This window comes from Trichosurus vulpecula, chromosome 4 (assembly GCF_011100635.1).
Source record: "Trichosurus vulpecula isolate mTriVul1 chromosome 4, mTriVul1.pri, whole genome shotgun sequence".
NCBI classification, from domain to species: Eukaryota; Metazoa; Chordata; class Mammalia; order Diprotodontia; family Phalangeridae; genus Trichosurus; species Trichosurus vulpecula.
In genome coordinates, this window is record NC_050576.1 from 438,345,598 (window position 1) to 438,360,665 (window position 15,068).

At 47.0% G+C, this 15,068-nt stretch overlaps 1 protein-coding gene across 1 annotated transcript in view; it reads right to left on the reverse strand.

Annotated features, from left to right (window-relative positions):
- ATP13A5 (ATPase 13A5) overlaps nucleotides 1-15,068 on the reverse strand; it is a 114,369-nt gene that overhangs the window by 60,715 nt on the left and 38,586 nt on the right. Inside the window, exons 8-10 of the mRNA XM_036756038.1 lie at nucleotides 11,345-11,417; nucleotides 8,423-8,551; nucleotides 389-559 (exon numbers count right to left, since the gene is read on the reverse strand). Coding sequence (XP_036611933.1) covers nucleotides 389-559; nucleotides 8,423-8,551; nucleotides 11,345-11,417 — 373 coding nt within the window. The remainder of the gene's footprint in view (nucleotides 1-388; nucleotides 560-8,422; nucleotides 8,552-11,344; nucleotides 11,418-15,068) is intronic.

The window sequence follows — 15,068 nt, forward strand, 5'->3', positions numbered from 1 at the left end:
TGTAAATAGCCAGGATCTTGCTGGCACTTCCAGGTTTGTGAAGCACTTTGCACATATCTCATCTGACCTTCATGACAATCTCCTGAGACAAGTGCTATTATCATCTACATTTTACAGATAAGTAAACTGAGGCTGGGAGCAGCTAATGGGTTTACACAGCTAGTCAGTGTCTGAGGTGAGGTTCAAACTCATAATTTCACGTCTCCAAATGCACCCCCAAGCCACCAAATACTTGAAAAATGTCACCCAATTTGGCCTCCCTCCAGACCTGTGACCTGTGCATAGCAGAGGGGAATTTTAATCTTGCTTTTAGAGAGAAACTGTGACAAAATCCCACATCCAAGACAACCAACCCGAGTCTCCAGATGTCCCCACAGCGGCCGCTCACCTGTTTGCAGGACAACTGCCCTGACGGGGCCAGACCCTGCCTGCTTGGTCTGAATGACCTCCGTACCACAGAAGAGGACATGTCGCCGGTAATCCTCCAAGCTGTGAGACTTCCAGGGCATGCTGCTCTCCACCTGGGGCAATGGGGTCTTCGTAACTGGAATGCTTTCCCCTAAAGAAGATGGTTCTCCATTAGCGCCTCTCTGGCCTCAGTCTGAATCTCAAAGAACTACCTACAAACAGTTAATCCATTCTGATGGCTGACCCTCCTCATCAGGTAATTTCTTAGAAATGTTCTGCATTAAGTACCTGACACCCTTGGGTAGCCTCAAGAACATACACAGCATGGTCCTATCCCCAGCCAATGGGGCCTTCGGTTTTTGTTTTTTTGTTGTTTTTTTTCTATTCTGAAACACATCACATGTTGGTCAATGGAGCCGTACCCATAAATGGCCATTCAATCTCCTACCTCTGTGCCTTTGCCCAAGTCACCCCCCACCTCTGGAATGTTGCGCTTAGAATCCCCAGCTTCCCTCAAAGCACAGCTTAGGGGCCACGTCCTACACAAGGCCTTTCTGTCTACACCACCCCCAGTGGTTGGAGCTCTCCTCCCTCTGGAAAAACCTTTGTATTTACTTTGTGAATGCCTTGTATCAATTTTTCTGTGCAAAGGCTGGATCCCCACTCCCATCCCCAAAGGAATGTAATCTTTTGGAGGACTAGAAATGTTTCTCCTTCTCTCTCTCTCTCTCTCTCAATCTCTCTCTCTCTCTCTCTCTCTCTCTCTCTCTCTCTCTCTCTCCCCGTGTGTGTGTGTGTGTGTGTGTGTGTGTGTGTGTGTGTGTGTGTGTGTTTCTGTGTCTCTCTCTATCTGTGTGTGTGTCCCCAACACTGAGAACCATGCTTAGAGCCCAGAAAGCTCCTGAATCGAAAAGCTTCCTCTATAAAAAGAGGAAGCAGCCCAAGATGACCTTCAGCTCTTCCAACTATAAATCAATGATCTGTTCCTGTGATGCCCATTTTACAGGTAAGGAGACTGAGCCTCAGAAGAATTAGGTAACTTGCCGAGGGTCATTTAGTTAATAAGTGTCAGAGCCTGAGTTTGATCACCAGACCCCTTGACAGAGGCTCATTCCCAAGGACTCCTGTGGGACAAGGCTGTGGACAATCAGCCAGACCCATTGCCTATGGAGAGCACATTCAGCTTGGCTTCATGCCAGGGAGGAGTGCACCATGAAGCCAAGGTTTCTCAGTTCTCTTCATGCCTGGAATCAGATCGCCCTGAATGGCCCTGTGATGGCCTCTCCTCCTCTGGGCCTTAGGACCTGCCTCCTTTTCAGGAAGGTGCTTCTTGGGGGTCTGGGCACAATGCTGGCAGGCAAATAAATTAACAAGCATGACCCAGACACCAGAGGGTTGGGCCTCATCTGAGGAGCCCAGGGGCCAGTGTCCTGGCCTTCAAACCACTCTGCCTATCCAGGACTATAACACAGATCACCTGATCTCCAGGTCAGATTCATGAAGGCTATTTTAAAATGCAAAACCTCACATTCTACTTGCAAAAACATAGAATGACAGAAGTAGATATTCAATGCTCATAATCAAGAAGCATCTATTAGGCACCTACTGTGTGCTAAGCACAAGCTGAGAAGTGATTCAGTCCTCGCCCTCAAGCAGCGCACGTTCTATAGGCTGAGACTGAGCAGACATGTGCACACAGCAGGAGATTGGCCAATGAGGCGGGACTTGTGAGCACACTCCGAGGGTTCTCCGGATACAATCCAGAGTAACTCAGGAGGACACACAAATGTCGTGTGGTGGGCTCCACTCAGGTCACCTCGGGACGAAGAGGAGCCTTTCCATAGGCTGTGGATCCAGACCTGGGGCGCACTCACCACTCAGCCGGGGGTTGCCCTTGGACTGGCTCTTACTTCCTTGGTTGGGAGACCCGCTGGGTAGAGAGATGCCTCGGGTGAGAAGTGAAGTCACCTGGATAAAGCGCAAGACCTCAAGGCAAGAAGACCTGAATTCAAATCCTGCCTCAGACGCTTACTGGTTGGTGGCCCTGGGCAAGCCTCAGCTGTCTCATCTCAACGTAAGAAGAGTAGTGATACGTCCCTCGCTGGGTTGTTGTGGAAACGAAAGCAGACGGCTCATAGAAAGTGCTTTGCTAACCGAAAAGTGCTGTGTGAATCCCAGCTCTATTGGTATTGAATCCCGAGTGACCTGACCAGCCCAGTCCAGCAGGAGCAGAAACGCAGACTCCCTCACCAAATGGCCAAGTCCCATGTGTAAGCGCACTTTCAGAAAGAGCTTTCCATCTGAGCCCCATCTCCGCAGGGATGGCGAGGAGGGTGTCCAGAAGAGAGTGTGACCTCAAGGCGTTGGCCTGGAAAGTGTGTATTTCTGTGCTTGCTGCATGCTGAAAGTAAAGATTCCTTTGAAAAATTGGGGCTGATAAAGGTAAAGTGGTTGGCTTATTGACTCACAGCTTGTAAGTATCACAGGCAGGATTTGAACCCAGGCCTTTCTGACTGAAAGTCCAGCGACTCTATTGCACCCGTGCCCTCACTTCAGTGAGGGAGACCATGTCACCTCTTCCCTGATGCCATCCTCTGACGTCTGTCCTTGGCAGGGAGCTGACCCACCCTTCTGAAGGACTAAGTCAGCAGCATTATGGCTCTGGTAGGTGTGGTCAGTCTGGGAACAACTCGAGGATTGGCAGAGGGCCGGACTGTGTGTCTCTCATCTCAGGCAGAGCTATCCTAAGTGAGCGTCATCACCACAGGGTTGGCCACCACCGGGTAACTTTCTGAGCCTCCCAAATGTCCGATGATATCTCCCGAGTGACAATTGGACCGGGGCCCCAAGTGGTTGTTAAGCACTATGTTATTCCATTCTGGATATGGGGCTAAGTGCTCAAGGAGTTCCTCATCCTGGAGAAATCATGGCTTCCTGAAGCAGTGACAGACATGTTCCACGTTTCCTCCCAACATTTGGCTGCATGTAGGTGGTGTGGAATGCAAAGGCTCTGATGTGCATCTTCCGGATTTGTTGGGAAGCTGGCCCATTTCTGGTTTGTCCGCATCATTCCCAGCAGTGCTCAAAGAACCGTTGTATATCTGATGCCATGACTGAATCCTCACCCACACCATTCCAAAGATCTATTTCCTTTCCTACTTTCTGGAAACCCTGGTGAGATTTCGTGGAAGCTGAGGGGAGCATCATGTCCTATCCAGTCATGGCAGGAGAAGAGAGAGAGCAGGACAAGAGAAAGCAACTGTTCAGTCTTGTCCATCTCATGTCACTCCCTCCAGTAATGACCACTTTCCCCAACAGAAAGCGTCATCCTGCACACAGAAGTTGCTGCAAATCAGTGAAGGGCCTTTTAGCCTCTCGGTAGTGGAGGGAGTAGTGCCTAGGTCTGGGGCTGTGCTGGGCAGGATGGCAACCTTCTCCTTGAAGGATGTGATATCTATGCTAATCTTTCTCATAATCATTACAAGGTCATTAGATTTCAGCACATTTCATGGATAGTTTGTAATTATACTCAGCATATTTCTGTTTACTGTTTTTCCTTCCTCAGATTTAAATTAAGCAGATCCATTTTAATGGAAAATCTGCTTGGGTTGAACCATTTAGGAATAGCTAATGAACATCCTTTTCACTGTGGGTGATGTTGTGAAGGCTTTGAACAGCATTTTTGCTATCTTTAGACCATTTGTAAACAGAAAAAAATCAACAGTTTGCAATCAGTAAAAAGACAAAGTGCTTCGATGTCAATGGTTTGTCCCTCACTAAGAGATGCTAGTGCTTAAATATGACTTCTCCAAGGGTGTATTAAGGGCAGTGCTTTACACACAGCAAGTGCCTCGGGAGTCCAGCCAGCTCAAGATTCTCACTAGGGCAATGATGGAGGGCAGAGAACTTCTGTTTAAGACCCTCTCCAAGGGGACAGATTGTCATGTGGTCTAATGAAGGGTCTCCTGCCACTGGGCACTACTATGACTGGCCAAAGGAGGCGAGATAACTGCCAACCCTTGGGGGGACACAAAAGGAAATTGGTGGGCTGACCAAAAACTGGGCAGGCCAACCCTGTTTAGGAAATGCCGAGGTGTGGCCCAAAAATGCTTCCCACTTGTTAGAAAAGAAAATTCTGAAAATAGAAGTTAGTTCACTTAAAAAAAGCATGTGCTTACCACATAAAGGTGGGAAATTATTAGTGCTGCTGACTGTGACGATACCAATGGCTGTAACAGCATTCTTCACTGGACTTGTCTCATCTTGGCTCAGAGGCCCCTGGGAGTCTTCAAGGGACTATGGCTGGTCCGGCTGAGGTGGAAAGGTTACTAGCCCAGCCCTGGAAACACACGGTGTGTCAGCCAGATGAGGATCAGCCTGGAGATGCTGGCAAGGCCACAGAACCATAGCAATCTTGGCTACATGCCGAGCCACAGAGCTCCTTCCTAAAGTGAGAAGGGTTTTCACAGAATCGCCTGTTCTCAGCACCAGAAGAGACCTCAGAGAGTGTCGAGCCCAGACCAGACCTGGACAGGGATCCTCTTGACAATACCCCAGAGAGAGGCTTAGATGGGCGCTATTATTTTCTCCATCTTACAGTGGGAGAAACTGAGGCACATAGAGGCAAAATTACTTTCTAGTGTAACACAGCTAGTAATTGTCTGCGGCTATATTTGAACTCAGTCTTCCTTACTACATGCCCCATGCTCTAACTACTGTAGCATTAGCTGCCTTCAGAGGAGGAAGCTGAATAATTTCTCAGAGATGCAAGGAAAGGAATTTGAGAGAATGGGAGGCATGCCTTGATATAGCTAAGGACTGCCACACCTTTGGAAAATGGAAGCAGGTGCAAGCCAGAAGCTGAAGAGGAAGAGGAGGGAACTTCCAGAGTTTGGTATCAAAAATCTTTGAGACTGGAAGGAAGCTCAGTAGTCAACCAGTCCAAACTGCCTTCATGCAGAGATCCTTTCATGGCGACCAGAGTCTTCCTTCAGCACGTGATGATGAGAAGATTGTTATTCTCCCAAATATTGGTTAAGCTCCTACTGTGGCCCTCTAAAATGATCTCTTACTGACAGGCTGAACAGTGTGCACTGTAAGCCCTTGTGATTCTCCTTTTATCATCCTGTTGGAATGGAAGCTCCTTGAGGGCAGGGACAAAGTTGTTGCTTTTGTTTGTATCCTAATGAGTTGTGCAATGTTTGGCACACAGTTAAGAGCTTAATAAATGCTTGTTGACTGACTAGTTGATCCAGGCACTGGGGATGCAAAAACAAACAGGAAATAGTGCCTGTCCCAAGGAGTTTACACACGACCAGGAGGAAACAAGAGATGTCCAGCTGACTGAATGCAAAATAGTCACAAAGTAAATTAGTTGGGGGAGGGGAAAACTAATAGGGATACGTGATCCACTCCCAGGTAACTCTCCATTCCCTGCTGGCATCTTGGCTTCCCTAGTACGTCCTGCCCCGCCCCCCCCCCACACGAGCTGATCCCCTGAGAGCTGATCACCATGAGGACTGACTCAGCTGTTGATGCTCAGGCCTGAAGCATGCTTAGCCACCTCTCCCCTCTGATGGCCGGCTGGAGGGTGGAGCAGTCAGTGCTTCCCAAGGCCTTCCTTTAGAGAGGTAACACAATGACGTTCCAGGTAACTTCATTGTCCATTAGCTTCTCTGCTTGGTTTCGACTCTAGACCATGATCCCCATGTGGAGAACCTCCAGCTGCCTCCCCTGGCTTTTCAGCTTCTTACTCCATTAGATGGTAAGCTCTCTGAGGTCAGGGACTATCTTTCTTTATATATACATAAATATATATAATATATATAGATATAGATATCCCCAGCACTTAGCACAGTGCCTAGCATATGTTAGGTGCTTATCAAATGTTTTGTTTTGTTTTAATTTAAATGAATTGAATCACTCTTGGACAGATTTAATTATTCTAAAGAGCATCCTATTAAGGTTACCAGACTACTCAGGGATCCTAGTTTTTCTCTCTTCAGTTACAAATGGGCTTTCCTCTCTTCCACATCACCCTGCCATCAAACAAAACCACCCTTGTTTGGTGGGAATCATCTGATAGTATTACTGTGTGTTACATATACATCGAAGCTATTTCTTTTTAGCTTTTTTTTCAGTTAACAAGAAAGTTATCAATGTTATTTATTTTCTCCCATCTTTTTCTACTCAAATGGGAAGGAAGGAAGGAAGGAAGGAAGGAAGGAAGGAAGGAAGGAAGGAAGAAGGAAGGAAGGGAAGAAGGAAGGAAGGAAGGGAGGAAGTTGGTAGGATGGAGGGAAGGAAGGAGGGAAAGAAGAAAAGAGGGAGGGAAGCTTTCTTATTCATTCATTCTTTTACCCAAAAGGCCATTGTAGGGGAAGGAGCCCTTAACTTGGGATGTGGGTTAGAATCCCAGCTCCATTCATGCAATTGAACATTTATGAACTCCCTACTGTGTGCCAGGCATCAGAGAGCCAAAGACAAAGATGAAGCAGTCCCCACCCTCAGGGAACTTGCACTCCAATCTAATGCGATCCAACAAACACTCATTAAGTGCCTACTCTGTGCCAGGCTAGATGCTGGGCTCTGAGAACAATGAGACAAAAAGGAGGTCAGCCTAGCCTACTACAAAGACTCTCGCTGAGGTATAGACCTCTCCAACTTCTAGTTGCCTTACTCACAACAGCCCCGCAGATATTATCCCAAATGTCCTTGAAGCAATTCCCTTTGCTTCTCCGAGCCTCAGTTTGCTTATCTGTATAAAGGGAATGGCAATAGTTACAGCACCTACCTCAGAGGATTGTGGTGGAAATGGAATGAGAAAATAGAAGCAGAGAGCTTTATAAATCTTCAGTCAATTCAACGAGAGTTTATTAAATACCTACTGTGTGCCAGGAGCTGTACTATATAAATCTAACTGTGTTCCTTGTTCCAAGGAATTGGGGATTTCATTGCTGAGATCACTATCACCTCCAGAACAGATTTCAAGCTATCTATATCTTAGTAGACAGTCTTTGAGAGGCCCCATGTCTGAAAATGCCATGGTCCACCAGTCAAGCTGGGGCAGAACACTTAGCTAGTCAGGTTCTTGGAAAGCAACAGCATCCAGCCCCATCCAGACTCACCCTGGAAGCTTAAGCAGCTTGGCAGGAGGGACACATAAGAGCCTGAATCCTGTTGCTAGAGCCAGGGAGGAGCTGGGCTTCCAGACTATATGCCAAGATGGAGAATCACAGTGAAGGAGACAGATGGATAGGACAGCGGGTCACAGAAGAGCTGCCAACCTCCACTGGTGGACGAGATGTCCTCCTCTGGGTGCCCTCATACTATGAAACAGGGCGCCGAATACCTGTTGTCCATGCGGGATTTGGATTCCCATGTACATTACATTCAATATGTTATTATCTATATAATGCAGACACAGCTGGGGTCTTATCAGTGTAAGACCGCCCTTCAATAGAGCAGCACTGAGGACAAGTTGTGGATCTTACCCTCTACCAAATATTCTCAAGGAGGACGTGGGGAACGAGCTTCTATATGGCACTTACTATGCTCCAGGTTCTGTGCTAAACATGTTTATAAATGTTATCTCAAACACACACACACACACACACACATCTTGAAGTAGGAAAAGGAAGGGAACATCTCACTCCAATAATGGAGGATGTTCACAACTTCTGTCTAGACCCTGACCACAGATACCAGCCTCAAGCAGCAGTTCTCAAAGTGTGGTGATGGGGTGGGGGGACCCTGGATATCAGGGAAGTTTCTGTTTTCACTTCACACCATCCAGTTCCATTTTCATCCCTCCTGCACCAAGACAATCAGGGCACTCACCATCCTGAGCATACTCCTTGGGAAGTGCTCCAGGTTGCCAGGAGCTTCTTTGTGTCCCCTGCAGCATCTCACACATCACAAGCATTCAGACAGTATTTGGGGAGCTCAGTGTAATTGTACTCCAAAGACAAACATGGGAAGGAATGAAAAGGCTGATGACCATCCCAACCAGTACCTGTCAGCATGCCCTCATTGACAATGCAGCTTCCATCAATCAAGACAGCATCACATGGTAAGGAAAACTTCCCAGGCAGAACAAGGATGTCTCCAGGCACCAAGAGACGGGACTCGAGTTCCTGCAGACCTGGCAATAAGAATTGGAAACCATACACGTAACTGATGGACCATTTCCATCTCTTTCCAAGTGGCTGAGAGCTGCCCTCCTCCTGTCTCTTACCCCACCCCACTCCTTTTTCTCCAGCCACCTGTTCTTCTGCTGAAAGACCTCCTCCTGATCCTTCCATCCCCCTATCATCTGACATTTCTTCTTCCTCTTGTGGTAAAACTCCTAGAAAAGTCATCTACAATCCCTCCACTCCACTTCCTTTCCTCTCACTGGCTTCTTAGCCCCTTATGGTCTGGCTTCTGACTTCATCATTCCACTGAAGCTGCTCTCTCCAAAGTTAGCAAAGATCTCTTAAGGGCCAGCTCCAATGACCTCTTCTCTCTCTTCAGTCTCCTCAAAGTCTCTCCAGCCTTTGACACTGTCAGTCAGGACACTCCGGGACACTCTCTTCTCTCTAGGATTTTGGGATACCTCTCTCTTTCCTAGTTCTTCTCCTATCTATTGGACCTCTCTTCTTCGGGCTCCTTTCCTGGATCCAAATCCAAACCACATCATGACATTCACCATTGGTGTCCCACTGGGTTCTGTGCTAGGTCCTCTTTTCTTCTCCCTCAACACTACTTCACTTGGTTCTATCATCAGCTCTCATGGATTTGATTATCACTATACTGATGATTCTCAGCTAGGTGGCACAGTGGATAGAGTATGGGGTCTAGAGTCAAGAAGACCTGAGTTCAAATCCATCCTCACACACTTACTAGCTGTGTGAAAGTCACTTAACTTCTGTTTTGTTTCAGTTTCCTCATTTGTAAAATGGAGGTGAAAGTATCTACCACTCAGAGTTGTTGGGAGTTTAGAAGGGAATAGTATTCATAAAGCACTTAGTACAGTGCCTGGCACGGAGTAGAGACCATGGAAATGTTAGCTGCTGCTGCTGCTGCTTTTGCTGCTGCTGCTGCTTTTACTACAGCTGCTGCTGCTGCTACTACTACTACTATGCCTACTACTAATAGTAACACTTCCTCCTCAACCTGTCCAGCCCTAACCTCTCTGCTGACCTCCATTCTCACATCTCCAGCTGCCTTTCAGACATCTTGAACTGGATGGTAGTAGACATCTTCAGTCTTCAAGAACTTGATCTCTTTCCCTCAAACCCTCTCCTCTTCCAAGCTACCCCATTATCATCGAGGGCACCACCCTCCTCCAAGTTTTCTAGGCTCTCTCCCATAGGAGCCATCCTGAGTGCCTCGCTCTCTCTCTCTCATCCCTCAGATCCAATCTATTGCCAAGGCCAAGATCTGTTGATTTCACCTGAAGCATCTCTCCAATATCCCAGGACCACTTCACTTCACCCCTGAACTATTGCCACAGCCACTGGGGGTTCTGCCTGCCTCAGTCTCTCCCCACTCCAGCCCATCCTTCATTCAGACACTAACCTGATTTTCCTAAAGCACAGGTGTGATCATGTCACCCTCTATTCAATAAACTCCGGGGGCTCCCTGCCCCCTCTAGGACACTGGCTTCCTTTCTATTTCATAAACAAGTCCCTCCCTCTCTCAGTTCCAGGAATTGTCTCTGGCTGTCCCCCATACCTGGGATGCTTCTCCTCACTTCTGCCTCTTGGCATTACTGTCTTCCTTCAAGGCCTAACAAAAATCCCCCCCTTCTATACTCCCTCCTTATTGTAATGGCTTCTCTCCCTTATTTTTTTGGTACATACTTGTTTGCTTGTTCTCCCTCATTAGATTGTGAGCTCCTTGAAGGCAGGGACTTTCTTTGCCTTTCCTTGTATCCTTAGCTTTTAGCATAGAGTCTGGCATACATTAGACTCTTAACTGAGTGACTGAAAACTCCATCAGCTATGCCTGGTGGCTGGTGCTCAGGGTTTGCCTTCTGCCTCCCCAGGAAACAGGTACAAAGTCTTCAGCCAACTGTGCTGGGACCCATGCCCAGTATTTAGACTCTATACAATTTCTTAACCTTGAGGGGCCCAGATTACCTTCATGGATTCTAGACCTATTGCTGCTTCTTCCATTGTCCTGGCACTTCAAGATGTCCCTGGGTTATCACAGTCCCAGCTCCTCACTCTGCCTCTGACATCCACTGCTAGCAACCTCCAGTGTGACATGGGTTAGTAACCTACATTACTATGTTATGTTACTATGTTATATTGTGTTAGTAACCTATGTTACAGTCAGTGATTTTGGTCCAAAGCCAAGTTCAGAGTGAGGAACTGGATGGGGAAAGGGAAAGAAAAGTGATGAATGACACATTTCCTCTCAAGGAGCTAATTTGAGAAGAGACAGAGACAGACAAAGAGACACAGAGAGTCAGGGACAGAGACAGATAAATGGAAACAGTCAGACAGAGACACAGAGAAAGACAGACAGACAAAGAGACACAGAGAGAGAAGAACAGAGACAGACAAAAGGAGACAGAGACACAGAGAGACAGTGACAAACAAAGAGACAGAGACAGACAAAGGGAAACAGACAGACAGCTAAAGACACAGAGAAAGACGGAAGAGAGAGGGAGAAGGGGAGAGAGAGAGAGAGAGAGAGAGAGAGAGAGAGAGAGAGAGAGAGAGAGAGAGAGAGACTAGTTACTCTGTCAAAGCAACAAAGAAGGGAGGTCAAAATAACTTAGGACAATGTCTGCATGCAAGTGTGTTAGGAGTGTCAGGAGCAGGGCAGTCAGGTTGGATGACTATGAATCTCTTCAATCAGAAAATTGGTGAGACTGATGTCACAAATGGACACAAATTCCACAGTGGGATACCAGAGGATTTAAACAAAAGCATAGGTCACCTACCCTCCTCCTTGGTGTGTATCATGGTCTGGATCTTGTTGTGGCCCTCCACTAGGTTGTGCAGATTGACCGATTGCTGTGGGATTCAAAGTCAAAAGGTGAATATCAGAAGGGCAGGCTCCTGACAATGCCTGCTTCTTCTCTCCTTTTGATTCAGAGCCAGCATCTGCTGAGGAATAAAACATCCAGCTCCCTTCTAATGCTCTTTGTCTTCCCATCACCAGCACCACCAAAGCTCTCCTTCTCCCTCATCTGCATCCTCCTGTGGAATCCTGATCGCTTGTGGCATCTGGGATCTCTGCTCTATTGGGGACAAACTGCCTTCCTCCTAGACTTCTTCCCTTCATACAGCTTTCATCTTCTGCCTTTTAGCATGAAGGTGGCTCTTTGGAAGGTACCACATGGCACCTTGACATACTGTCAACACACCCTCATGCAGGATTCCTCCCATTGTCTGTCTTCTCGTTTCTTCTCATGCTGTGATTGGAAGTCACGTAGCTGCATCACCTGCATTTACTAAAGTTCATGCTGTCTAGTCTCATCTCCATCGCTATCTGGCAATCCTTTTGGTCTTCACAAATCAACTATCAGACTCTCCACAGCAGTGATTTCAGATTTTCTCTTCTCAAGCCTGTCATACCACACCCAAGTCCTTCCCTCTTGGCAGAGGACTTCTACTTTCTTGAGAAAACATACTTTGGAAACACCATCTCCTCCCTGGAGCTCCATCATCCTCCTCATGTAAAACCCCCATCCAAACCTCCCATCACAATATATGGCATCCCTCTGGTTCTGTTCCTTTGCTCCTTTCTTCTGGCAGAGACATGATCCTTCTCCTTCTTCTTGACAAGACTGACCCTTCTCTGGGCTTCTGGACCCCATCCACCTGTTGGTTTTCCCCCAATAGGGAAGTGTTTCTTTGGGTTACCTCTCAACTCCCCTGAGATCTCCCCCTACATGTTCCCTCTTTTTCTCTTCTCTGACTCCTTTTTGGTTCCTACAAACATGTTGGTATCCCACAAAGAAAGAAAAGGCCAAAAGACAAAACTGGAAAACATTTCAGCAGTCCTTCCCTTCTCTTCAACCCTCATGCTGTCTCTCTTCTCCCTCTCACAATGTTCACAATTCATGCTTCCCCTATTAGATCATAAGCTCCTTGAGGGCAGGCACTACTTTGTTTTTACCTATGTAGCCTCAGAGATAGCACAATACCTGGCACGTGTTAGGAGCCTAATGAGTTCTCACTGAGTGTTTGGTTGTTTCCACTTCCTCACCTTTACCCCTAACCTGTCTCTGAGTTCTAGTCCCACAATGCCCCAGCTCTCTGGTCATCTCAGACTCCAAATGTCCAAAACATGATTCATTATATTTTGACCCAAATTCTCCCATCCTCTAAATATCACTTTTCTGTTGAAACAACAATCATCTTGATGGTCACCTGGGCTTGTCATTCTTCACTGTTCTCTCTCTCTCTCTCTCTCTCTCTCTCCTCTCTCTCTCTCTCTCTCTCTCTGTCTTTCTGTGTCTCTGTGTCTGTCTGTCTGTCTGTCTGTCTTCTCTCTCTCTCTCTCTCCCCCCCCACCTTCACTTCCAGTCAGTCCCCAGGGTTTGTCAACTCTTCATCCTTAACATCTTCCATATATATCCCTTTCTATGCACTTGAAAAGCCATCAGCCTCCTACTCCTCTGTGGCATTTCTGCCACATTGCAGGTGAATAAAAGGTTGGGGGGAGGGAAGAAGAGTCCTTGGTGATAAATTCTTCTTGCAGCCTTGTTTCTATGGGAAATGCATCCTAGGAGTCAAATGGACTTTGAAACAAATGTATGGGTAAGAGCCTTCAATCTCCTACTTCCTCTTGCCTGGACTATTTACATAGCATCCTCATTGGACTCCCAGCTCCCCAATCCATTCTCTGCCCAACTGATAAATTAATATTCTAAGACAGGTCCAACTTTGACAGTCCCCACTGGTGTGGCTCTCCGTTATCTCAAACCTCTCAGTGCGTCATTTAGTGCTCTCCCCAGTCTAGCTGCCATTGCCGTTCCAGACTGATTCTGTCTGACTTCTTTTCACACACTTTATGTAAGCTGCCCAGACTTGACCTACTGTCTCCCCATTCTACTCCTTTACCAAGCCTGTCTCTCCTTCTCTCCAGTGCCTGGAATGCTTGGCCCTCTCAATTCCCTCTCTGGGAAATCCTAGCTTCTGCCAAGCCTTGACTGGTGGGGCAGGCATGTCTTAGAGGACACACTTCCTAATACTGCTTAGTGATGCAGTCCTTTTTCTCCTGAAATTATTTCACATTTATTTTTTTATTCACTCAGGAGATTCTCCAGGGAAGCTTCTTGAAGTCAGAGACAGTTTCATTGTAGTGTCTGTAGTGTCAAGAGCAAGCCCAGAACTGTGTACACAGTAAGTGCTCAAAAAATATCTATTGAATCAAGCATCCCAGAGTAGGGCCTAAACCAACAGCCAAGTCTAACATGTCATAGTTGGAGAACTGTCGCACAGCTGAATTCAGTTCCTCTCAGTGAATTCATGCCCCAACACTCACTGTCGACATACTCCAAGAGACTGGCCCCCTTAAGGAGATGGAAGATTGACCACAAAGGTTAGAACTTGGGCTCTGTTTAATTCAAGCTCAGGATGGGCTGAGCCATGTTACAAATGGGCTCTTATCCATACGTTTGTTTCAAAGTCCATTTGACTCCTAGCATGCATCCCCCATAGAAAGAAGGCTACAAGAAGAATTTAACACCCAGGACTCTCCCCCCTTCTCCTCCCAACCCTTTATTCTCCTGGAATGTAGCAGAAATACCATAGATTAGCTGTTTAAAATGTTGTCATTATAACAGTAAGGCCTCCTATCTATTTAGTGTTTGTGAGTCAGCAAAGCCCTTTCTTTCTTCTCCAGAACCCTGAGACATTGAAGGGGGAAGGGTGGTGTTCAAGGAGGCCATAGCATGTCTCTGGGGAAGGGGCTCTGGTGGCGGAGAGAGGAAGCTGAGAAGCTAGGGAAGTGACAAAGAGAAGGAAGCCTTGTGGGTGCCAAGGAGGGAGAATAGAAGGGTGGGGGACAAACCAGAGCAGGCCTATGCACACAGGTGAGCCTGGGCACGAGGGTGGCTGCTGGGAAGCATTTGAGGCTCTTTTGAGCTGGCTTTGGGGAAAAGGAAGGCCAGGCCAGCACTGTCTGAGCTTGGCTTTGGCTATTTGAGTCTGAAATATGGATCAGGTAAATCAGTGCCAGTGAAATGCAGGTGCCAGGGCCTGGTGAGCTGGCAGAGATGCCACTCCTGCCAAGCAATTATCCCCCATCAGTCAAATCTGGCAGCTGTGTTTGTCCCCTCTGGTGAGAGTTTGTTCAGTCAGATTCAAGTCAACAAATATTTGCTTCTCGGCCTTGGAGTCGCAAAGGCAGAATTTCTGGAAATGCTGATCGATTTGCTGGTATGTTGCCGTGGGAAAGGGATTAAATTCTAGTTTCCGTGCTCAACAATTGATTCCTGGATGAATCTGAATCATTTTATAATGTTTTCACCCTCTCTGGAGGAATGACAGACTCAGGGGTCGTAGGGCGAATGCCAGCTAAGTAACATAATTTAAAAGTACAGTCCTAAAGAAAATTTAAGTATCCAGATGTGAATTTCTCTTGTTCTGGGATTTTTCAGAGCAGCATTTAACAAAGGGTTTGCAAATCAGAAAAAAGAAAAGAAAACTTTGGTT